The sequence below is a fragment of the Glycine soja genome, chromosome 18, assembly GCF_004193775.1.
Source record: "Glycine soja cultivar W05 chromosome 18, ASM419377v2, whole genome shotgun sequence".
Lineage (NCBI taxonomy): Eukaryota > Viridiplantae > Streptophyta > Magnoliopsida > Fabales > Fabaceae > Glycine > Glycine soja.
This window is the reverse complement of record NC_041019.1, coordinates 558,517-583,593: the sequence shown is the minus strand read 5'-3', so window position 1 is coordinate 583,593 and position 25,077 is coordinate 558,517. Positions and strand designations below refer to the sequence as shown.

The following is a 25,077-nucleotide window of genomic DNA, read 5'->3' as shown; positions in this document are numbered from 1 at the left end:
ATTTTTGTATTTTGATCTATCTAAACAATCGCGTGGTTGAATGTACTTTAGGTGGTGTGCTGCACAGAGAATATTTAACATTTTTACAAAATCAACATCAAAATATTTTTTATATTAATAAGAAAATAAATATATTTTCCAAATATAAGAGATTTTATTTATTAATAAAATATTAAAATCGAAACATATAATAGAGAAGCGTAATATAATTTTATTATTTTCTTAATATTTTCTAAAAGAAATCAAATGTAAAAATAGATACATTTCAATAAAAATGATTAGTCGATTAGTAAAAAAAGCATAATAAAAAATGTTTTTGCAATATTAATAGTTAATATGAAAGCCCCCATTTAAAGGTTCGATCCATGGGAGACGATTGTTTTGGGTGATATTTAATTTGGATTAAAAAGTGCAAATAATGCAAACGAATCAGACAAAGAAACATAAGAAATCAGACTTGAACGTGCAGTTAATTTTTTTTAACTCTGATCTGCATTCAAGATGGATTTGAATCCTCAACGGTTGCTTTACAACATTACACACACACACACACACACACAAAGTGTTAACGCATAAAAAAAGGCTTGCATATTGCCAATTAAGCTTTAAGAATTGTGAGACACTGGGAAGCTAACTGTAAGACGAGCAATTATTTTCTAGAGTGTGCATTTAACTGAGTGATTGTGAAATTTAAAATTGGTTTAGTAGTAATTTAATTTAAGTTTAATAATTTTGTTAGTGATTACTTGTGAGTCAAACATGCTTATCTATTAATATTTTAAGAATGAATTTTATGAATGAAAATAATATAATAAAAAAAAGATTAGAGACTTCACACTAAAAATGACCAATAAAATTCTCCAATAAATATTAATCTTGAACAAACTAATGAATGAATATTTCATATTAATATTATTAAAAAATGTTTACTAGTGTATGCCAAAATGCATATTGAAAAGCCGAACTTCATAAGCAAAATAAAATTTTTGTATTCTGTTTTTTTTTTAAATACTTATAATTTGTAAGAATCTTATTTATTTAATATTTATAAAAATATATTTTTTCACGCAATATTATAAAATTTGCTTCCCACATTTATTTCTTAGGTGTTTCTACGATGAAAGCACTACACATCACTGCCGCTTCTTTCATTATTCATTTGGTAAGCTGACACGTTGCATATTTTCCATAAAACCATAGATATGATTAAGACAATCTATTTTCAGCCTCATTTCTAACAAATAACATGTTCTGTCCGATTGTAAGTTATACCACTAACAGAAATAAAGAATATTAGATATTTGATGTGTTATTGATCGAGACGCGCCACTAAATTAAAACCAATCCCTCCAAGAATCCGAACAATATTCCCATGTTTCCCAAGTTAGGGTGCGAGTAATTTGAGTAACCTAGGCCTCTGATTCCACGAAAGAGAGCACCACAAATTGCAATTTTGTCAAATTTGAGTAGGATTAATATGGAAGCACTTTGTGTAAGGTTACGGTAACATTGTGAATTGTCATATTTTTGTGAATTGTTTTCACATGTTTTTTTATGTTTTTTTTTCTTTGAATACAATCTTATTCGAAACACATTAAATGTGAACACATCTTTTAAGGAAATTTGTATTTTAATAATCTTATTATAAGTGTTACTAATTATTATCTTATGTGTATTAGTTAAAAAATAACAAAAGTTTTCATAAAAAAATTGCTTTCAGAATATATAGAAAATTGTAGTAAAGTATAATTTAAATGTTTGTGTACTCTACCAGCCCCCTTCGAAATTCATTGCATTTACATGGAAGATAATTCTCAACGAGATTCAAACACAAAACATAGCCTATGCAACAGAAACATACGTTATTCATTTCTTAAACTCTTGCGAATTTCCGATTCTAGATAGAGAAAACACGTTATTCATTTGCTATCAAACGCAGACTCCTGAATTTGACAGTCATGATTGTGTCTATTACAACTATAAAAGCACACGTTAGCATGGTAAGATTACACATTCAGAGGGAGGATTAGGCAAAATGCAGGGATACAGTATTTGCATAAGGGAAATTGTATGTGAAGTAGCCAAGTAGGGGATGCTTTTGTAAGTATAGAAAGGCAATATCTCAAGAGTTTGTAAAAGGGTTGGATATATGTAAGTTGTACCCCATCTTTTCTTGGTTTGACTGATAAAAAGAGAAAGGAAAGTAAGTTGATTATGTTTTTTTAATAAAAGTTTAATATTTTATTCTTTAATTAACTCTTTTGAACATAGTTTCCTTTAAGATTGAGCTGATGGAAATTGGAAAAGCAGTACTTGCACGAGTGATGTATCAATATGGAACAAATAAGTGTTTGATGGAAACTAAAACAAGTGTAATTAGGGAGTGTATTCATCAATTTTCATTATAGTCTGGTAGTTTCCATCATATTTTTCTCTGTATATCTTCACTTTTACTTTCCCTTTTTATTCATAAAAAAATAGTAAAATAAAAGAGGATAACGTAGGCCACTGAACGTCGTTTAAGCGACAAAGCGTCGTTAATGGATATGTAAATGCAAGAAGAGCGCAGAGTCACGTCGTTTAGAGAAAGCAGGATTCTCCATTTCAGTTTACACCAGAATGGACTCTAACAGACTCTGACCTCAAAAGTGTATAACTCCACAACACAAAAATAGTTTAGGCTGTGTTCGTTTTTAGTGGTGAAGAGAAATATACAGAAAAATAATGTGAAATTTAATATTTTACATTTTATCTGATTCAAAACTTTGGTCTCAATTTATTTTTCTTTTCACCCTACCCAACAGAACCTCACTCATTTTCCACACTCGCAGACTCAGTGATTCATTTGCTCCATTTTCCGATTTTCCATGTCGTTCGCGTCATCATTCTCGATGCTCCGGCACCGCGCGGCGGCTTCCGCGGCGCCTCTCCTCCTCCTCCGCCGCTTCCGCTGCCTCCGAATCGCCGCCAGACACCAACAACAAAACCCTAACAAACAAGCCCCCCCAAGCCGCAACCTCCTGAAGGCGAAACAGACACTGAAGGAATTTTCCTCTCTTGCCCCTGTCCTCTCCCTCGAAGCCAGCCCCCCTCTCACCGAATCCCAGGCCATCGGCGTGGTGGCGGCGTCGCAGGCCAACTTCATGCGCGTCATCGTCCCCGAAAACGACGAGCCTTCTGGAAGCTTCCGCGGGGTTGAGATACTTTGCGTGGTGAGGGCGCTGCTGAAGAAGATTAAGCGGAGGGTGATGGTTGGGGACAAGGTTCTTGTGGGGTCCATCGATTGGGTGGACCGCAGGGGCATGATCGAGAATGTCTTCCACCGAACCTCCGAGATTCTCGACCCTCCCGTTGCCAACGTCGACCAACTTCTCGTACTTTTCTCGCTCGAACAGCCCAAGCCTGAAGCCTTCACCCTAACGCGCTTTCTGGTGGAAGCTGAATCCACTGGAATCCCTCTTACGCTCGCACTCAACAAGACCGAGCTTGTGGATAATGAAGTGAGCTTCTCGCATTCTCATTGTTATTTATGCCTTCTTAAATTAATTATGGTTATATTATATATAAGCTCTGTTTGGATTGGATAGGATAGGATAGGATAAATTACACTAGAGATAATAACACGGTCAAATGAGTTGAGTTTTTATCCGATAAGATATAATTTATATATGCTCGAAAAGTTAGATGAGAGAGCTTTTATGAAAGTGCATAAGTTGATTTTGGGCTTTTAGCTGCTTACGAGAGAAGCTCAATTCATTTTATCTTGTTATATTCTTCTCTTAATAAGTGCTTAAGGAGAAGTATATTTATTCAAACATGACTGGTAGTTAGTCTATTGTGTTTGGTTTATGTAAAACTTTGTGGAACGTTTAGTTGTTGTGTTTTGGCTTGTTGGGTTGATGTTGTTTTTATTTGCGATCTAGCTGGGAATTATTTTCTGGTGTGAAGTAATTGATTGCTTTTGGCTTTTGTTTCTTGTGTAGATCATTAGTTCGTGGAAGGCTAGGTTGCGCAGCTGGGGGTATGAGCCGGTTTTTTGCAGTGTTGAATCTGGACATGGACTTGATCTTCTTGGTTTCAAGTTGAGGGATCAAACAACGGTGATTGTGGGGCCTAGTGGAGTTGGGAAGTCTAGTTTGATCAATGCCCTTAGAAGCAATCCTTCCAATGCTGCAGAAGGGGAGAATTGGTTTGAGCCTGTGGGTTTTGTTTGGTTTGTTTTTATGTCTTCTACAGTGCATGTTAGAGTTTGATATTTGTTGCTTGTGGATGGGTGTTGCTTTTCAGGTTCTGGGAAGCAAGTGGCTTGAGGATCAGCGAGTTGGGGAGGTTTCAACAAGAAGCGGTAGAGGGAAGCATACTACTCGCCATGTCTCTCTGCTTCCATTGTCTGAAGGGGGTTTTCTTGCTGATACTCCTGGATTTAACCAGCCTAGTTTATTGAAAGTGACAAAGCAGTCTCTTGCACAGACTTTTCCTGAAGTTAGTAATGCTTATGTTTGTAGTATTTGAATAAATTCGGGGTTAACATGGTTTTTTCCGTTTTGAATTATGTTATATTCTTTTCCCCCTGTTCAGATCAGGAAAATGCTTAGTGCCAGTGAGATTGAGAAATGCTCGTTTAACAATTGCTTGCATCTGGGTGAACCTGGGTGCATTGTGAAGGGAGATTGGGAAAGATATTCCTACTATTTCCAACTTCTTGATGAAATCAGAATCAGGGAGGAGTTCCAGCTCAGGACGTTTGGAACTAAAAGAGAAGGGGATGTAAGGTATGATGAATGCGTCTTTGTTGATTCAAAACCAATGCTTCTCTGTGTATGATGCTTTGATCAAACGGTTCAATTCTGGGATTTTTATTCATTTATAAAATGAACATTTCGAGCAGTTCTTGTGATTATGAGGGTTTTTCACCTTTTTAAAAGCTGTTTCTTATCCTTTTACGTGCTAATGTATTGAGATAAACATGAATCTCACAGCACAATTCTAATTTATTTATGATAATTACCATAGCATTTACATTTTTAGCCCATGAAAGAAAGTACTAAGTTGCTTAAAATGTCCTCAACAATGAATATGATTTATTTATTAGCTTTTTTGTCCGCCAATCTTTGCATGCCCTTGTTAACCAAACAAAAGGTGTGTGAAAGTATCAGTAGAAGTATTTTTCCTGGAATATGCAGCAATGCAAAACATCTCTTGCCAGATTATCTGTGCTGTGTATTGTTGCGAGTTGATCTTCCTACAATAGAGTAGTACATTTCAGTCAGACTATCCAAAAATTGTTGTGATGTTTGTGACAGTGACAACCACCGTAAAATTGCTGCTAGTTAGTACTTACACAATAATATGATGAAACGCAATTCTGTTGTCTTTTATCTTGGAAAATTATTGAATCCGTTACCACATTGCAGGTTGAAAATGGGAGACATGGGTGTTCAGCAAGCAGAACCACGTTTGGAACCTAAGAAGCATAGAAGACAATCTCGGAAGAGGATTAACCAGTCAATTTTAGATGAATTGGATGATGATGACGACAATTTGCTTGATGAGGAGAATGATCCCATTTTAAGGGCGCTAAGGAATGAAAACTCTTAGAATTTCGTTAATCCCCAGAGTACTCATTGTAAATAGTTCCTTTCCGCGCTTTCGCTTGTATCTCGGAGTCAGCTAGTTCCTATTACTGAAGTTCATTATGTTTTGTTTGACCCAAGTCTGTGTCAGGTAGGCTCAATCGTGTATAGTCTGTACAAATTTTCACCGATGGACACACTGTGGAATTCTGATGACTGATAGGTTGATCCATGCTTATTGCCTACGATTGAATTACGAGCATCATTCACACTTTTTGTGAGATGATCATTTTCGGTTAGAACTGATAGCTTCCGACATCAGGGACTTGTAAGGGGGGATTTACAACCACAACTAACAATTGAAGATACACTGGACATTCGTTGTTATGATAAATTGAGACACGGGAAGTAATTAGTCGATTGCTCGAGAGCCTATAAATTTATGTACTCGGGTTTGTTTTACCATAGCAAACTAACCATACAAGTGTTGTGGGTTCATGTATTTGTCAGGTTAGTGAGGGATTAGCCGAAACTCGCATTTGGAAACTGTTTGGGGTTCATGAATTAAGGGAGCTTCGTGGTTACTTATGCCCTCAACCGGGAAGTGTTGCTTAGAGTGTGCACATGTTTAGCTCCACCAGAGAGCCATGCTTTCCTTTTGTTTCTTGGTTTTTTTTAGTAAACGATTCTTCCATTCCGAGAACAAAAAAACCACCCATATTTATGGCCTAAATTATAATAGACACGGCACTAATGAGAAACTTTCATGTTACAATAGGAAGGCATACGCTTCAGTATATTAATCACTATTCTACCACGTGTAATACATGTTTGATGTGTACTATGTACTTGTGAGATGAGAAAAATAGTATCAGTATCACATTTCTTTGAAATATATTTGGTGTTACAGCCATAACACTTCCAGGAGACAGAAACGCGATGAATATATTACCAACAACCTGGTCAAGAAGCACGAGTTCCACAACCACATCCCAACAAGTTTCTCTTTTTGTAAACAAAAGCTTAGAACACAAGAAATTTGCATCACACTTCGGTGTTCAGCAACAACTTTTAACCATCAAAATTGAAGAAGCAACAAAAAGAAAATTACAATTTCCAGATAAAGAGGTTATATTTTGAATAGTGTATGAAATCATATGCTACTCTGCCATGAGAATGATTAATCTAACACCCTAACCCGACCAACAGTGAAAAGATAAGCAGAAAAGCAAATAAACCAAGATCAACCGTATCTATAAAAGAAAAAGAGTAATGTAGGTTTCGCAATCCATGTGGGGGTGCAAGAGGGTGGAAGGAAGTGAGATATATATAAAAAAAATCAAAACTCAAGCAAACAGATATAACCTTTGCAGTACAAAGAAGTAAAGTACATCGTAATATCCAATGAAGGGGAAAGGGAGGGAAGAAGAGTAAGAAATACAAAATTCTGCCAAAGCAAGAATTTTTTAACTCAAGAAAATACTAGCACTAAGATATGTCAAAGAAGCCTACTTCTTAACGGACTTGTTCTTTGAATTTACATTCAGAGATGATTGAGGCTTTGGATGCTTTTCTAACTCACTTGGATCCAACCACTTGAGAGGATGGTGGTTGAAGAAGGGCCAATTAGGGACAGTCACCAATGTGGTGAGAACCACACCACCAGCATATATGAGGATCATCATTTGGAAAGAAGCCATAAGGTATCCTGTTGCGAATGCAATCACAGTAAATGCAAGCAGCATTATCTGCATTAGCTGCTCTGCAATCTTTTGCCCTAGCCAATCCATCTAAAGAAGCAAAAACATAAAGAAAAATACTCAAACCCTATCAATCCAAATAACAATACTGAAAGAAAAAAAAAAAGAGAAAAACTCTAGATCTATAGCTCTGCTACAAGATGCACAACATACTAGTAGTCATATGATTATACCAGAAAACACAGTCTAACATAAAATACGCAGATTACATATTGAAATCATCCAAGGGTATCACTCTCAGTAATAAATCAAGAATCTCTCGTGTCCTTATACAAAATATTTTATATTCCATGCATTAACTGCCAAGCAAAACATGAAGATCATAGCTAGCCATCAGAGAACAGAAACAGAACCATCCAAACATCAAGTATAGTTCATTCTCCAGAGCCCTTGACAAACATTAAGCCTAATAATCAATCACGATGGTACAACTGTAATCTGTGCTCAGTGCAGTAATTGGTGCACAGCAAAAAAAAAAGGGGAAATAAAAGCTCGAATCTGTACTCAATACCTAAAATTGGAAAAGGATTGCTCGGAGATAAATGAGACTTTTTCGCTAAGGTTCACCAAATCCTCTAAAATACAACGGTAATTGGCAATAACTGTATCCCCAACACACAAACGCTCATCGTAAAAGCATACCCTAAACGAAATTCCACTGAAAAATTTGATGCAGCTAAACAAAGATACAAGACAAATTATGCAGAAAACAGACATTTCCGTATCTCGATGTTCAACAACACACAGTGATTAAAATTTCTTATAGTGTATCTCTGAAATGGGGTTTCCTACAATCGGGCAACCCGAATCAGAAGAGATTCAGGAAATGAAAAAATCGCAGCTAAACGGAAGAGTGGTTATCGATTTTGGCGACAAAAAGCAGTTTTCTTATGGCAACACAAACAGTGAATGATAAATAAAAAGAAAGAAGAGTGATAATCTTACCTTAGGATCATGAAAATGGACGATGATGGAATGCAGAATAAAAGTTGAAGCAAAACCTGCTCTACTCGGTCAAACATTTGACCAGCGACTGCGAGCGAGGCATCTTACGGCAAATGGACACACATATATTTGGAAAAGCTTTTTTTTTCAAATATTATATTATTTTTAATTAATAAATTAAATATTTTTATTAAAAATAATTTTTAATTTTTAATTTAAAAATCGTATTAGATAATATAAAAATAATTTATATTAGAGAATGTTTGCAAAATTGTTCAAAATATCAGAGGATTGTTATATGCTATAAGTACAAAAATAAACAAATACTTGTAGTTATTTCTATACGATAAATTAAATTTTGGCACTTAAGAACAATTTTATGTGTGTAGATATCAATCATTTCTTAACCTTCTATTAGACATTACTTTTCATAGAAATTGTGAGAACAATGTCAGTGATACCAGATAAACGTTTCTTTATGAGATGAATGAATGAATTTCAATTTGTCTTAGTGTTCATATTTATCTAAGCACGTGTATTTTTGCATTTTCGTATATACCCAACTTCTCGCAATAGTATTATGTGTAATGAATTTAGCTAAGGTTAGCTCAATAATTTATTAAGTTTATTTTAGTTGAGAGTCTTTTTCTAACAATCTCCACCTTCACCGAGTTTGCTCACTCTACCCAAAATTCATACGTTTGGAGTCATTGTATGTAATTAGTAATTGATACTCCATTTTGTGAAAAATAAATCGAAATAACGCTACATACTCAAGTGAATTTAACTTGTTAATTAAACGTACAACGGACAGGTCCCGAGTTCAACCATTTACCCCAGTATGTATCGTATTCTACTAGAATCTGGCAAGATCAACTAAGCCAATTGAACAACGGCGATCCATAAGTTGATTCGACATTTTTAAAACATTGCCGTCAATAAAGTATTATTACTGGTTGTGTTATGTTAGCCCAATTGCTCTCCAATGTCTAAAAGATGCATCTTCTGAACAAGATTCTACTTCCGTAAATTCCCAGCAGCAGGGATCCACAGAATTGAAACTAAAATTAATCATCCAATTACCATAATAAAAATTCCCGAGTAACTCAATTAACTTGAAACATAGTATACCAAGCAAAAGGTGCTGTCCAAGCTTCAAAAGCAGCTCATAACAAATATAAAGGAAAACGATAGACAAAACTGACATAAATCAGGAATGAAGGTCATCCAGTAGCTTCAAGGGTAATTTAAGATGAAGCACCGCTTCGAAGAGCGCCCTTCTTCTTGCTTGTTGCCAATTGAGTCTCAGCCTACAAGAGCAACAATAGATAAGAATTTGATGCAAAAGAAAAGAGGAAGTCAATATAATGTTATCAGAGAGATGGTCAATCATTACCTCCTTCTTCACCGGCTCTTCCTTCTCAGATAATATCAGCTCAATGTGGCATGGAGATGACATGTAAGCTGCAAAAAAAAGACACTCTCAACATAAGTACGTAATAGTAATCCATTAAGTCAGTGATAGCAACAAAACCAGCGACATACGGTTGATTCTTCCATGAGCTCTGTAGGTGCGGCGTCTTTGCTTCTGTGCTTGATTAACCTGGATATGAGAAATGTACAGAGCATCGACATCCAAACCTTTCACCTGTGGCAAAGCAAAACCAAAAGTATAATGACTTTGAAAGTTGACTTAAAATAATCATATGAAAAATCAAATCAAATGCTTATACAGGACATACTTCAGCATTACTCTCAGCATTCTTCAGCAAATCTAGAATGAACTTAGCTGATTTGACGGGCCAGCGTCCTTGCCCATTGGAGTGTCTGTTCTTAGCCTGGGCCGTCCTCCCAACACCACCACAAAAGCGTCGGAAAGGAATAGCCTGTTTGTGGGCCAAAACATCCTCTAAGTATCGTTTAGCTTTAACAAGGGGCAACTTCCTGATGGCAAAGGCAGTCTCCCTAGTGTTCTGTAAAGTAGACAGACAAATAAATTATTTTAAACTCCATCACTGACCAATAACCATCTTTATAAAACTTTCATCAACAACAGAGGAAAACATATTAACCATAAACAATGGTGCCATTACCTCAAATGGATTAGAATAAAAGTAGTTATTAAAACAATAAGTATATTTTCTTTATACGTAATCGAGTTAACCAAGTTAACCATCATTATTACTAGCATATAGTGGAAAAGCGTGTTCCATCATTTACTGAACCTTCAATCACAGCCAAAGAACAGAGGTTCACCCAATAACAATGGAAAATTATATCACTGAAGTTTACGAGAGGGAAGTCCACATAATCAAAACAAACCCCTGCTTTTTTCATCAGGTTTCCCAATTATGGACAATGCAAAAATGCATATTAAAAAACACATCACATTCAATTCTAAAAATTAGGGTTAGGCATATTACACATAATGGTCTAGTACATCACCACACAGAAGATCATCAAATGGTAACAAATCAAAGTACCTTAAAATGAACTCTGAGGTCAGCGCCTCTGGCCTTGCAGGCTGCAATAACATGGCACAATCAGTGTATTAGATTAAATTAAGCTAAAATCAACACATAAAAGACAAACACTTACGTTCGAGTGAAGAAAAATGACAGATAAATAAACACAGAAAATAAATAACATGTATTAAGAATTTTGTCAAATTAAGAGAGGGTAACGGAACTTACACTTGGTGGGATTGTCGGGTTCTCTGGAGTACTTCACCTGAGAAAAGAGAAAACGGAACAGCGTTATGAGAACTAAAAACGAAGTTCAGAGGAAAAAAACTGAGAAGCATTGTTTGGTGTTGGTAACCTACCATAGCTGCGGCGCTTCTTCTGCTTCCGCAATGTTGAAGCAGAGCAACGGCTAAGGGAAGAAGCAAACTAGGGCATAATTAGCAGTTATTCGCTTTATATATAATGGGTACCTTTTGTAGAAGATGGATCAATTATGGTCTTCGAATATATCCGGCCCAATTAAACTATAATTTAGTTGTTGGGCTGAACCTGTTCTGAGACCATATCTGTGCTAAGTAACAACTTAGATTTTCATATGGAAAAAATTTAAAAAGAATAATTAAAGATCTATGGAAATTAATCAAATTAGAGTATGGTGTTGTTGTATGGTTTTTGTATTTAAATAAATGGAAGAAAGACATTTCATGTCTATATTTATATTTTTTTCACAGTTAGTTCTGACTAATGAGAAGTTAAAAGAGAAACAAAAAAAATTATAACATTGAAGATAAAGAATATAATAAATAAATAAAATGTGGAAATCAAATAACTTGAGTGTACGAAATTTTACTCTCTTTTGTTTAAACCTATCAATTTTACTTGTTATTGTACATCTTAATGATTTCTCTACAAATCCTCTGCATATTAAATGAAAAATTAAATAAATTTAATATCATGAAAACATAAAAATTGTTCACTGATAAAATTTTCACTTCAACGGATTCAGACGTGGGATATGAACCAATCTTTGTTAGCATGAATAATAATTATCTGTTATCCTAACTGATAAAAAATTACGAGAACAAATAATTATTTATTTTTCTTAATATAATCATAAATATCCTTTGTAACAAAATAAAAAAAATAATATTTAAATGATAAAAATAAAAACTCAAATTTGCAACCCAATTAATTAACTGACTTTTGAATAAAAAGCATTGAAATCCATAAAGGAGATGTTTGTTTCAAGTCATCCATAAACACTCACAGCAATTTTAAATTGAGAATATCACATTTTCATGTGTTGGTGCATGATTTGTAAAAGAATCATAAGAAATACTTAACTCCCATGCATGTGAAATAAATATGTTTTTGTTACTTCTTATTCTTATGTTAAGAGGTGAATATCTTGATATTCATGGAGATAAAAGTTAAAGTAAATTACATTTGTGTTTCTTGTGTTTTTCTCAAATTGCACCTGATGTTTCATCTTTTTTTTTATTTTTTTTATCCTCTTTTTTGTTAATTTCGTTAATTAACGTCAATCGAAATATGCGAGGAAATGAAATTGTCCTAATATCTTTGTTACACTCGCACCCTTTGTGTTTTTCTCAAATTACATCTAATACCCCTCTTTTTTTTTACATTACTTTTACCTCCTTTTGTTAACGTCATTAACTAACGTCAATTGAAATATGTGAGTAGACGAAATTGTCCTAAATATTTGTTAAATACTTAATAACAAATTAACAATTGACCCTGTAAATAAACCTTTCTTAAGACAATAACAATTTTTTCTTTAATATTTGACTCTTGCTTCAGTGTTGCTAACACTTGAAGAAGATGCAGTTTTTGATTGAGACGCTATATCAAACACTTAGCCATCAAAAATAAATATTTCAAATAAAGGATTTAAAAACACAAATATAAGAGCAAAACACTAAAATTCATAGCAAAAGACCATATTCATAGGCATTGTTGGAAACACGTCCAACAAAAAATGTAGCAACCAAACGACCTAACACGCACAAAAAAAAAAAAGAACTAAGAAGATAAAAAAGAAGAACCAGAAGAAGAAGAGATGTTAACACATGCGTACCAACGAGGTGAGTTCACGTTCAATGAAAAACTGGATTTATGTCCAATTAGAGAAAAAAGAAAAAGAGTGAAGAATGTTAAAATATTTTCAGGTTGAAAATGATGTCATATCTTTTTGTGGAGTTAAGATAAAGAATATGAAAATATTTTAGACATAAAGTTCTATTAAAAGTCATGTGACTAACATGTATCTATTTTTTGTTAAATTATTAAACAGTGTTTAGAATGAATGAAGCTTGAATATACTGTGAGCTAAATAATTAAGGGAGTTTTTGTAGGGTGTAAAAAAAGAGGGATATCATATGCAATTTAAAAAAGAAGAGAAAGAAAGAATATTAACACATGCGTACTAACAAGGTGAATTCACGTTCAACGAAAAGCCAAATTCATGTCTAATTAGAGAAAAAAGAAAAAAAAATGAAGAATGTTAAAATATTTTCAAGTTGAAAATGATGTCATATCTTTTTGTGTAGTTAAGATAAAGAATACGAGAATAGTTTAGATATAAAGTTCCATTAAAAGTCATGTGACTAACATGTATTTATTTTTTTGTTAAATTATTAAACAATGTTTAGAATGAAGGAAACTTGAATATAATGTGAGCTAAATAATTAAGGGAGTTTTTGTAGGGTGTAAAAAAAGAGAAATATCATATGCAATTTAAAAAAGAAGAAAAAAAAATATGTTAACATATGTGTACCAATAATGTAAGTTCAGGTTCAACGAAAAGCTGGATTTATGTCTAATTAGAAAAAAAAGAAAAAAATGAAAAATATTAAAATATTTTCAGATTGAAAATGATGTCATATTTTTTTGTGGAGTTAAGATAAAGAATATGAGGATATTTTAGACATAAAATTTCATTAAAAGTCATATGAGTAACATGTATCTACTTTTTGTTAAATTATTAAACTTTGTTTATAATGAAGGAAGCTTGAATATAATGTGAGCTAAATAATTAAGGGAGTTTTTGTAAAGTATAAAAAAAGGGATTTCATATGCAATTTAAAAAATACACAAGAAGGACAAATATATTTTACTCTAAAATTTATTTTCTACATCAATTATCTGTCTGTGCTTACTTCTTCGTGTTTTTTTTTAAAAAAAAATTCCTAATGACAATCAAACGTGTTCATGGAAATAATATTTGTAAACATAATATATTTAGGAATATAATTTCTTGGAATACAATTTATAACTTAGAAACAAACATCTCCTAATCTTATCAATGCATTTAATTTAGTCACAATAGTAGCCCTTCGAATTCAGAAATTGTTATTTTACCCTTGATTTATTTGTGTTCAAATGGATAAAAAATGAGAGAAATATTTTTAAAAATTATGCAAATCTCACACCTTTATTATTATACTTTAATTCAAATATTTAGCAAGTGTTATGTCCAGCCGAGGTTAATTAATGCCACAATTTCAGTCGTGAGAATTCCGATGATTTATTTATTTCGGTCAGATCATTTATTTAGGTTTTAAAGTTCAACGCAATGAATTGTGAGTTGGACAGAAGTGTTAATAGGACAAAAGACTACTAGTTTTTCCTTTAAATTTATATATAAACAAAAAATAGTATTCTCTATTGGATTTAAACATAAGTCAATTTAACTAATTCTCTTATATTTAATGTTATATTTTCTAAAATATATTTTATTTAATTTTAATGGTTTTTTTATTCACAATAGTAAGTTCTAATAAAATACATATTAAAAATAATTTTATTTTATTTGAGTTAAAAAATTAAAAATATTAACTATTTTTCTTAATTAATACAAAATTAATTATTTTTATTTATAGATTCTAACATGGTAAAAGCAGAGACAGAAGAGACAAACATGGAGTTTGGCAACGACAGGGTAATCGAAATACGAAAACACACTTACTTTTATTCTTACTTCTTAGAATAAGTACTGGAGAGAGTACCACATTCACCTTCCATCATCCAATTGGATTTCGCAGATCCCAGAACCAAACCAAATAGGTTAGATTAGATTACGATTCAGCGCTATTATGGGCCTCGTTAGGATCAACGCCACCTTCTTTCCCATTTGCGCTTCCAATCCTTCTACCCCCTCTCACGCTTCAGGTTCATTTATTTTGAGTTTTCTCATACTTTCATTCTTCTCTTTCGATGCTCCGTTTCGTTGCATTAGCATAATTTTAGAACAAAACTTACACATTTTCATAACTGTATGTAAATAGAATTAGAGTTTTGTTCCGATAAAATTATGTGGATTACTGAGGTGAAACTTAAATATATTTCGAAAAACAACACAAAAGATACACAAGGAGTTTTATCTAAATTTTGTGGATACTTTTTTCCCCATAGTTTATAGCTATATTATAATTCTCTCTACTGAAATTACAAACGCTGCGATCTGTTTAAGCTATTTCGTAGAGTTTCCCTCCATATTATCGATATAATTTACGAGCCATGTATTGAAGATAACATCGGGTTTTGAGATAAAAGAACAATAATATTATGTTTCCTAAATTTGAAGAATCCAATGTTACTAAACAGAAAAAGTAGAAAACTAAGGATTCTTTTGTTCGAGTTGAAAGAGGATAAAAAATAAGTAAAATGAAATGAGTTTATATTTTTATATTTTATTTTAATTTAAATTTTTTGTGTCAGTTTATTTTTTTACTGTAATCCTAATAAAGTCGTGGAAATCAATGAGTGCCGAATTCGGTGTTTTTGAAGTGGAGGGTTTGTTTGTTTCGTCACATCAAGAACCGGGGCGAGGGGTGAGGGTCCACATAGGACGAGAGAGCATGTGTGAAACTCAACTAGTCAAACCAAACTACTACATAGGATAGGAATAATTAGGATTGTGTTACTAATGGAGTTGTTAGTTGTTACAGTGAGTGAAGTCTGATGTAACATACAAGATCATGGGAACGGTGGTGGGGAAGGGAAGTTACCAAAACCAGGAAGAACTGAACTAATAAAAACACCAAAGGCCAAAAGACAAAAGGAAAAAAAGAAAAGGAGTTATTTTATTGGTCACATGGAGATGATAATAATATGTAATGTAATGAAATGAATCTTCATCTGCCCACGTGGTCCTATAGGCCCAACATCACAGCTCACGGTTTGTCTAAGTCATTTTGCTTTTGTATTTGTCGGGGCAAAAGACGACAATGGACACTGTTCAAATTACTACCACTCTTCCTCTTCTCCTCCTTCACCATACGCAACTCTCTTTTGATTATGTTCCCTACAAAGTGATACGGTTCGGTTCCACCCAAAACACAACATCTCTGCCTTATTGATTTGGTCATGTGCTACTACCTCAATCAACTTGTAAAATAATAAGATAGTAGATAACACTAACTTCTTTTTTTAGTTGCTTTCCTCAACCAAGTGATTACTACTGGCTTTGTTTGAGAAAAAAGGTTGAATAAAAAGAAGAAAAAAGGGTTGAATGGGGAAGTCTCCTGATTGGTTGTATATAGATCATGCAACGTGTGGCTCCCCTGCATGGATTGGTAAAGGACTCACCTGTGTTTGCTTCAAGCGTAAGGGAAACTGTCAACGAATCTGCATTAGTTTGACCCCTTTACAGGTTAGTCAGTCATTTACAACCTACACATTGCTGTTTTACTTGATTGACTCGACATTAATAAACTGTTGTATAATTTTTAATCTCTGGATATGTTCAGATTTAGTTTATGTGTCACATTTCTTTTACAAGATTTCTCTCCTTGCCGGGGCATTATTGGATTTACTCAAACCCGCTTGACTGCTTTATTATACTCTGTACTAGCTTGAATGCCAGCTTCCTCCTTTTTAGTGTTTTCATTAACTGTTCATTTAAAATAGGAACCCTCTTCATAAGTTACAATTTAAGTTATCAAAGTTGGGATTTTCACCAATTTGTGTCTCTCTGTCAGTTCAAGAAGTTGAACCATTTGTATATTGCCCTTTTCTCACTCTTTTCAAAGCCTGCAGTTTCCAAATGGAAAACTTTCTCAATGACCTGTGAAAATATATTTCAATATAGTTTTTGAGAATAACTGAAAAACTTTTGGAAACTAACTGGCAATAGTTTTTGAAGGTAATTGAAAAATGTGATTATAACTAGAGTTTCATGTTGTTGGAAATGTTGTTTTGTTTTCTGAGAATAATTGCAGAAACAATGTTGAAAATGCATTCATAATTTGTTTCCAAACTGTCTGGTGTTCTCCATCATAAATGGTTTAATAGTTTTTTTTCTTCATTTATTTTCTTGTCATGAATTTGTTGAGGACAGAGAGCAGTGAGGAAAACAAGAAAAAAAATGAATTCATTGAGCAGCAACTTTGTAAAAATTTTGTAGGAGGAAAGACTGAGAAGACTAAAGCGCCGGATGAAAGTTTATTTTGATGCTTCCAAGCTTGAACACCAGGTATAAATTCTGTAACTTTTGGTTCCAACATTATATCTTAGTTTAATTATTTTCCTTTGCATTGGAGTAAGCATCGTTTGCTGAGGGATATGCTGCAATCCTATTCTCAGTTAATTTTTTTACACCAGCAAATTGACATGTAAAATTGGATGACAAAGCCAAATTTAGCAGAATTGAAATTTTATTTATTCACATCTGTTTAGTGTTTAGCCTTCTTTTGCAAGTTACTCATCCAGAAATTCTTTCAAGGACAGGAAGCGTTGAGAGCTCTGTGGTCTGCTTCGTTTCCTGATCAGGAGCTCCAAAGCTTGATTTCTGATCAATGGAAAGAAATGGGATGGCAGGGTAGAGATCCATCTACTGATTTCAGGTTAATTTGCCTTATCACCCCTTTCTTAGTTTTTGTGCTGTTTTCCTTCTTGACATGTCATTTTTCATTTCTTCTGGACCAATTTTTGTGAACAGAGGAGCTGGTTTCATTTCGTTGGAGAACCTACTATTCTTTGCGAAGACATTCTCCGTGAGATTCTGAACTAGCTACTATCTTTCGGTGGCACCATTTCTATCTTAAGACTCCCAAAATAAAAATATTTGGATCTGCATCTTGATTTAGTGTTTTTAACTAAGAAGGCCATCGATTTTTCTAAAAATAATGTGACATTTTATAGATGAATGAAATAAGTGTTTTTAACCCAACTTCTTCTGACAAATAATTTATTTGCTTTTGTTTTGATGTTCCTCTACTTGTTGCAGACTTCTTTTCAGCGCCTATTGAAGAAACAAGGAGGAAAAGGAGCTGTTTGGGAGTATCCCTTTGCTGTTGCTGGCGTTAATATCACATTTATGATTATGCAAATGCTGGACCTTGATGCCAGTACGTCATGAAAAGTCTTTTGCACCAAAACATAGTTGTTGACTTATTTTAGTAACACATTCTCATATTTAGTTAAATATAAAATCTTGTGGCCTAAGTCTCCAAAGAAACTCAAATCACATAATATACTAATCTTAAAAGGGAATGAAATTTCTCATCTTAATTACAACAATATTTCTAATGCGGGGCTGTTTCTTCGCTTGCAGCCAAACCCAGGACTTTTGTAAGAGCTGTTTTTCTGCAGATGCTTTCAGGTTAGAATCAGTAACTGTTTCTTCACTATTTATACACAAAAATGTTTTGAGATATTATCTTTTATGTCATTTACCCGAGAGTTCAAAGGTGGTGATTTCTTAAATCTTACCATTCTTCTTTCTGATACATTTACAGAAAATGAATGGGCATTTGACTTGCTCTACTGTGCGGCATTCGTGGTTATGGACAAACTGTGGCTGGAGAGAAATGCTACATACATGGAATTTAATGTAAGCATCCATTGCGTACTTGCTGAGTAAATTTTGTTGTGCTTTATTAAGGTGCTTCTTTTAAAGGGATTGAGGGTGAGTTTGTTAAACTTAAAAAAAGTAATTTCAAAATAAATGCTATTCACAAGAAACAGATAAGATTTGCTTATTAAAAAAACAGAAAATTGCTAATTTTAAGTTAAAACAGTTTATACAAACACATCAGAAAACCATGAAGCTACTTATTTTGTTTGAAAAAACACTTATTTAAAAAAATAAACTTAAACAAACTCGCCCGGAATTTGAATAAAATGTTGTTTTCTGTTACAGGATGTCTTGAAATCCACGCGAGTTCAGCTAGAGAAAGAGTTGTTGATGGATGATGTTCTACGGATTGAAGACATGCCTTCTTACAGTCTTCTTTGTTGACAAGTGGCTCAAAAACCCTCTCTTCCAACGAAGCATAGTTTGTGTAATGTGTACATCCTCGCTCACTTGCTTATAGGTTTAACTTTAATTAATGTCCATTAACTAGGTCTAGCATATCTTCTTAATTTATCCCCCTTTTTATTCCTTACATGATATGATAGATCTAAATTAAAATGAACTCGACTCCTTGACTAATGACTAGTGCTAAAGAAATTTCCACATTTGCTGGGTGGATTTTTATCTTTACATTGCTTCCACGAGATTCTCGTTTGGAAGTTTTGACTAATTAGTGATTGGATTCCTAGATTATGCGTATCTATCTATTGAATCAATTATTACGAGTTCATATTCTGGTAAGGCTACAATTTTAGAGTTTTGTAGTTTGCTGTTAACTCTTTCACGAGCTCCTCCAAATCATTGTACTACCTCCGAGTCCTTTTCTATTCTGGTGTATGGAAAATGTAAATTACAATTTCACGTGAAGAAAACCATGCTAATCTATACCATTTACGTCGACATACAAATGCATATTAGATAATCATGGAATTTAACTTTCATTCATATCTAAGAAATAGATTTTAAAGTAATTATCATAAAATTTAATGATCTTATGAGATAATTTATGATTGGATAACTTTATAATATAAAATTGACTATTTTATTTTTATGTGATCTTATGAGATAATTTATGATTGGATAACTTTATAATATAAAATTGACTATTTTATTTTTATGTTATAAATGGATGATGAGATTTAAGTATTATTTTATAAAAAATGTTGAAAGTAACTAAAAAGATTTTAGAATTTAAACTTCTAAAGTTATCTTTAATTATATTTTATAATTTGAAAAAGTTGTAATTTAAAAAATTTTAAAAATAATAATCAAGGACTAATTTTAAAAAATAAAAAATAAAAAATAATTAACGAAAAAATAACATGTAATTTGATTGATTAAGAAATTAACAATATCAAAATCTCCTTAACTATTGAAAATACCATAAAAACTCTATTATAAAAGGTATTTTCTGTGAGTTTTCTTTTAATCCAACACAGATAATGGAACTCGATAGCATAACCGGTTTGGTTTGGTTATTGGATCGACCATGCATTTGGCCCGATATGACCCAGTCAGACCCAGCTGGTTTTATGCAAACCCGGTGATCTGATTGATTTTTAAAAACGCATATTGGGTTTCGCGTAAAAAAAAATACAAAATTGTCAAAATGACGCCATTTTAAGAAAACCTAAAAAACCTTAGCCCTTCTCTCCACCCTTCTCTGATTTCTCTCTACTAGTTGTCCCTGCAGAAAGTGGAGAAGAAAGCCCCCACCAGGAGCTCATCTAATGTAGTATGCTCCTTTTTAGAACAAAGTTAGTTTTTCGTCCACTGCACACACACAAAACACTTTTGCTTTTCTTTTTAGTGTTTTTGTGTAAGTGTAGTTTTCTGTTTTGCTGAAGTACACACCCCCTTTTTCTTCCACAATTCCACCGTTTCGACATTTCTCTACAAAAAACACATAACATCATATATATATATATATATATATATATATATATATATATATATATATATAATTTCCTCTCAACCCTTTTATATTTTGTCTGATATTTTCCCTTTTGTCAATGTCAATTATCTTATCATCATACTAATTAAAAAAATTCCTAAATTATTAATTTATGAAATCATCCTCAGGAAACCTCTAGAAAACTGCATTAGTTATATTTATGGCAAATCTTTACCCTGGTGCATTATAGTTTGCTTGGTACTTCAATCCTGGTCACACCAAATCTTTACCCTCATTCTCCCTCTCTCTCCATAATTTTCGATGACCCTTCCATCATCTCCGACGACCACATCACCACTCACCACCATTATTCCCATTTTGTCACCACCCACCAACTCTAATGACTCTTTACTACTTATCTTTTTTCATATTTTGAATTTTGAAATGCTCTACTTTCAAATATGAGTTTCAAAATGTTCATCTTTCTTCCATTTTGTTTCTACGGCAAATTTCGACGTTGAAGTCAGAGATCTGTGACAGATCTAGGCGATGGAAGTGGCAGCAAGTGAGGCATATGAGGAGGCTCTCTTCGAGACCCTTCTTTTCACTGTTGAGATCTCTTCGGCGCCGACGTTGTAGTCAAAATGGCAAAATCGTGACATTGAAAATCCCCTCCAGCAGTGGTCGACAGTGATTAGCTTTGTTTGTGGTGAGTGGCAGCTGGCTATGAACAGTTGTTGGCGCTAAGGAGAGAGATGAAGGAAAATAATCTGGCGTGTAAGATACAATGTATAACCTATTAAGATAAATTAATCTAATGGCTAAAATTTCTTGTCCACAATCAACCACCTATCAAAGTGGTCCACCCTAGCCTTGACTTTTTTTTTTTTTGATCGGCAAACAATAATGATTATATTACTTGAGTACCAGAGGTACCAAAATATACAGAGATTAAGTTAGAAGCCACACAAATGGTTCCACGCAAACCATAGGTTGGTCAAGCTCGGAACCATTGCCTAGCTAGAGAGGCGACAATAAGGTGTAACATTCAATTAACATTAAGTCCACAACTAGTGACTGAATCCTATACTAAGATTGCTGTACCAGTGGTTGTAATGAGTGTTGAAGCCCTTCTCCAAATTCCTAAGCCACGTCCAAAGTAAGAAAAGTGCATCGTCCAACACTTTGTTGGCATCAAAAGTAGCGTTTGAAAAAATGAAATGACATTATTTCTGTGCTTCCAAATTGTCCATGTGAGTGCAAGCCACCACCACTTCCACCTATTAGCCCTCACTCCGCCCTCCAGTCCACCTATATGATAGAGGAAATGCTGCTTTGGATTTAGCGGGAAAACACCCACAATATTAGTCCAATTCAGCGATTCCCACCATACAGGAAGAATTCTGCTACACTGAAAAAACAAGTGACCTGCGCTCTCCTCCATATTTCTACAAAAAGGGCATGTGCTATCCTCTACCTCAACCTGTCGTCTCCTCAAATTTACTCTAGTCGGTAGTCTATCCTTGAGTAGCCTCCATGCAAACGTTGAAATTTTACTTGGAAGCTTAAGTTTCCACAATTCCTGAAAAACTCCCCCCTCTGTCTCCTCTGATATGGCCCCCCTCATCACAATATAAGCACTTCTAGCCGTGTATTGTCCACTCTGATCTGCCGACCACACCCACTGATCTTCATATTGGGGATGTATACTTTTGCATTCAACATCTTTTAGGAACGATACAACCAAATTAATCTCGCTATCGAACAATGGTCTCCTCCACCTTAAGTTCCACTCCCACCCCGTATCTTTACAATCCCCCATTTGCTGGATAATTTGGTTTTGCTGACAAGAAATGGCGTACAGCCTAGGATATTTGGCTGACAACGAAGCATCTCCACCAATCCAATTATCCTCCCAAAATCTGAACTTATCCCCTTTTCCAACCTTCCACACAATTGTATCCTGCATTGCCTCACTATGTTGCGAAAGATTCGAAAGCAACTTCAAGTCCCTCCACCATATGGATTCGGTATTAGCTCTTGATGTCTCATTCAAACTCCTCCACCCTCCATACTTAGATTCAAGTACCCTTGCCCACAATTCTCCCTGATGCTGAAGAAGGTTCCACTTCCACTTCCCAAGCAATGCTAGGTTGAAAGCGTTGATGTCTTTGATTCCCAGGCCCCCATTTTCTTTTGGGAGGCATATTGTGTCCCACTTGACCCAGGCTATCTTGTTATGCTCAAGTGCGCCACCCCATAGGAACTTCCTCTGTATGCTCACCAACTTGTCCAGCACGTTCTTAGGAACCCTGAAAAATGAAAAGAAATAAATAGGAATGGATGTTAGGACTGACTGTATAAGAGTCACTCTCCCCCCGAAAGACAAGTGTCTTTGCTTCCATTTCGCTAGTTTTCTCTCGCATTTACTCAAGATAGGGTCCCACGTCTGACATCTTCTTGGATTTGCTCCAATAGGAACACCAAGATAAGTAAAAGGAAAGGACAACAAGCCACAATTAAGGTAGTCTGCTGCATGAAGTGTCCACTGTTGTGACATGCCAAATGCTCCAAAGCTGCTTTTGGCAAAGTTGATTTTAAGGCCTGACACCATTTCGAAGGTTCTCAAAATTGCCTTAATTGCTCTGACATTCTGCATAGATGCTTCACCAAAGAAAATTGTGTCATCTGCATATTGGAGGATGCTAATTTCCAGCTTATTTTTGCCAACTGGAAACCCTCTAAATAAACCTTTCCCCACAGCTTCTGACATCAGGCCATTCAAGGCTTCAGCAACTATGTTGAAGAGAAACGGTGCTAAAGGGTCCCCTTGTCGGAGTCCTCTTTGTGGGGAGAACTCGGATGAGGGACTACCGTTAACGAGAACCGAAACAGATGCAGATTTTAGGCACCCCTCAATCCACTGTATCCATTTGGTACAAAATTGCATTCTTCTCATCATGTAAATCAAGAAGTCCCATGAGACAGAATCATACGCCTTCTCGTAGTCAACCTTGAATACCATGCACGACTTCTTGTTTCTTTTAGCTTCATCAACCACTTCATTTGCTATTAACACACTGTGTAACATATGCCTTCCTTCTATAAATGCTGATTGCCTCTCATCTATAATGTCAGGCATGATCTTCTTCAATCTGTTAACCTTGAATACCCTAGCCTTGACTTGTTTTCTTTATTATTATGTTGCTCGGGTGGAATTGTCTTAGATGTTATGTTGTGGAAGTGGGCTATATCCATTTGTAGGCACATATTTTTTTTTTCAAAAAACATATAACATAATGGTTGTGTGGGAAGTGATATGAATAGTGGTAGTAATGAGAACTACGAAGATGAGAATAATGATAGTAGCGATGATGGTGGCCACAATGACAATGTAGTAATGATGGTGATGACTATTATGATTGTGATAAGTCATTTTTTAGAGTAAGAATTTATAAAATCTTGATGATGTTAAGTGTATCACATTATTAAATGTGTGAATTTTAATATTTAATTTAAGGCTCTATTTTAATATTTAAGTCTTTATTTTAATATTTAATTTAAAATTAATTATTCATCCTTGCAAATATCTCATTCTTTTTGTTTTTGTTTTGATTTTAATCCTTACAAATTAATAATGACATAACACGTCGTGTTGATGTGACAAGATGACATTATCAAGTGATGACGTGACATGATATTATTATTTCATTTGTCATGTCATCATTTTTTTAAGCGAATATTGACAACAAGGATAAAAAGCAAAACAAATAGAATTTACATAGACTAAAACAACAAAAAATTGTAAGACTGAAAAACATACTTAAGGCAGAATGGAGAATATATTTATTTAAGCTAGAAAAATGTTATCATATTTCGCCATTAGCCATCAATACCAAAAAAAAAAAAACATACTTAGCTCATTTTGGATTAACTTTAGTGGGATGGGTAACACTTCTTTAAATTTTTGGCTAAAATAAATTTTTCGTCATTAAAAATTACCAAAGTTCTAATTTAGTTCTGCAAAATTTTTCGTCTAGCTTTATCCCTATAAAATTGCAATGTGCTACTTTTGGTCTCAAAGCAAGGTTTAGATATTTTTGAACCTATCCAAACCTACAGGGTATTTTTTTTTTAAATTTTAAAATGCAATTTCTAGAAGTTAAAACCCATAAGTTTGAAAAAAAAAATGAAAGATAACAACATTGTCGCATAATTCAGATCTATTTGAGCACGATTCAAACCTCAAGCTTCTCATTCAAGCAAGAGCAACATGCATAGTTCAGATCCAACCAAGAGGAATCAACATGACGCGAGGATGTTGGATTTGGGCGTTTAGGTTTGGATTTGGATGGACATGATGATTTTATGGAGCTGATCTGGTTGGTTTGGTGGTGTCATAGGTGAGTGATGGCAACACAAAGACAACGGGATTGGGTAGTGCATGCATACGTTGGCGGGATGTGATAGTGGTGAGGTGGGTCTCTCTTCATCTCCTAACTAGCTCTCTACGACGATAATGGTGAAGGGATGGTCGAGGAAGCTAGTCAGCGACATAGAG

General features: G+C 34.1%; 4 protein-coding genes and 1 non-coding gene across 8 annotated transcripts; 2 read left to right on the top strand and 3 right to left on the bottom strand.

The window, feature by feature from the left end:
• Positions 1-2,499: 2,499 nt before the first annotated feature.
• Positions 2,500-5,991, top strand: LOC114397554 (small ribosomal subunit biogenesis GTPase RsgA 1, mitochondrial-like). Its single transcript, XM_028359640.1, has 6 exons — positions 2,500-2,650; positions 2,832-3,500; positions 3,984-4,199; positions 4,288-4,482; positions 4,579-4,772; positions 5,415-5,991. Exons 2-6 carry the CDS (start codon positions 2,868-2,870, stop codon positions 5,596-5,598), a joined length of 1,422 nt encoding a protein of 473 aa, XP_028215441.1. The 5' UTR covers positions 2,500-2,650; positions 2,832-2,867; the 3' UTR covers positions 5,599-5,991.
• Positions 5,992-6,882: 891 nt separating this feature from the next.
• LOC114397556 (probable signal peptidase complex subunit 1) lies at positions 6,883-8,400 on the bottom strand. 2 transcript variants are annotated; one of them, XM_028359643.1, is made up of 2 exons: positions 8,279-8,400; positions 6,883-7,363 (listed from the first exon to the last, which is right to left on the bottom strand). In XM_028359643.1, exon 2 carries the CDS (start codon positions 7,361-7,363, stop codon positions 7,082-7,084), a length of 282 nt encoding a protein of 93 aa, XP_028215444.1. In that variant the 5' UTR covers positions 8,279-8,400; the 3' UTR covers positions 6,883-7,081. The 2 variants fall into 2 exon arrangements, with proteins under 2 accessions (XP_028215444.1, XP_028215445.1); XM_028359644.1 differs by lacking the exon at positions 8,279-8,400 and adding an exon at positions 7,845-8,212.
• Positions 8,401-9,284: 884 nt separating this feature from the next.
• Positions 9,285-11,207, bottom strand: LOC114397555 (60S ribosomal protein L17-2-like). The gene is made up of 7 exons (XM_028359642.1): positions 11,103-11,207; positions 10,972-11,008; positions 10,762-10,802; positions 10,021-10,251; positions 9,824-9,926; positions 9,675-9,742; positions 9,285-9,588 (listed from the first exon to the last, which is right to left on the bottom strand). The coding sequence occupies exons 1-7, from the start codon at positions 11,103-11,105 to the stop codon at positions 9,526-9,528; spliced, it is 546 nt and encodes a 181-aa protein (XP_028215443.1). The 5' UTR covers positions 11,106-11,207; the 3' UTR covers positions 9,285-9,525.
• Positions 10,481-10,612, bottom strand: LOC114397809. The gene has a single exon (XR_003663432.1). It is a non-coding gene; the product is annotated as a small nucleolar RNA snoR74 (small nucleolar RNA).
• A 3,477-nt stretch (positions 11,208-14,684) lies between the features above and the next one.
• LOC114395513 (ELMO domain-containing protein A-like) lies at positions 14,685-19,363 on the top strand. Of its 3 annotated transcripts, none has more exons than XM_028357306.1 (9): positions 14,685-14,934; positions 16,308-16,417; positions 17,171-17,239; positions 17,494-17,609; positions 17,705-17,759; positions 17,993-18,113; positions 18,320-18,367; positions 18,504-18,598; positions 18,908-19,363. In XM_028357306.1, the coding sequence occupies exons 1-9, from the start codon at positions 14,859-14,861 to the stop codon at positions 19,004-19,006; spliced, it is 789 nt and encodes a 262-aa protein (XP_028213107.1). In that variant the 5' UTR covers positions 14,685-14,858; the 3' UTR covers positions 19,007-19,363. The 3 variants fall into 3 exon arrangements, with proteins under 3 accessions (XP_028213107.1, XP_028213109.1, XP_028213108.1); XM_028357308.1 differs by having other exon boundaries at positions 16,248-16,417; XM_028357307.1 differs by having other exon boundaries at positions 16,199-16,417.
• The last annotated feature ends 5,714 nt before the right edge of the window (positions 19,364-25,077 follow it).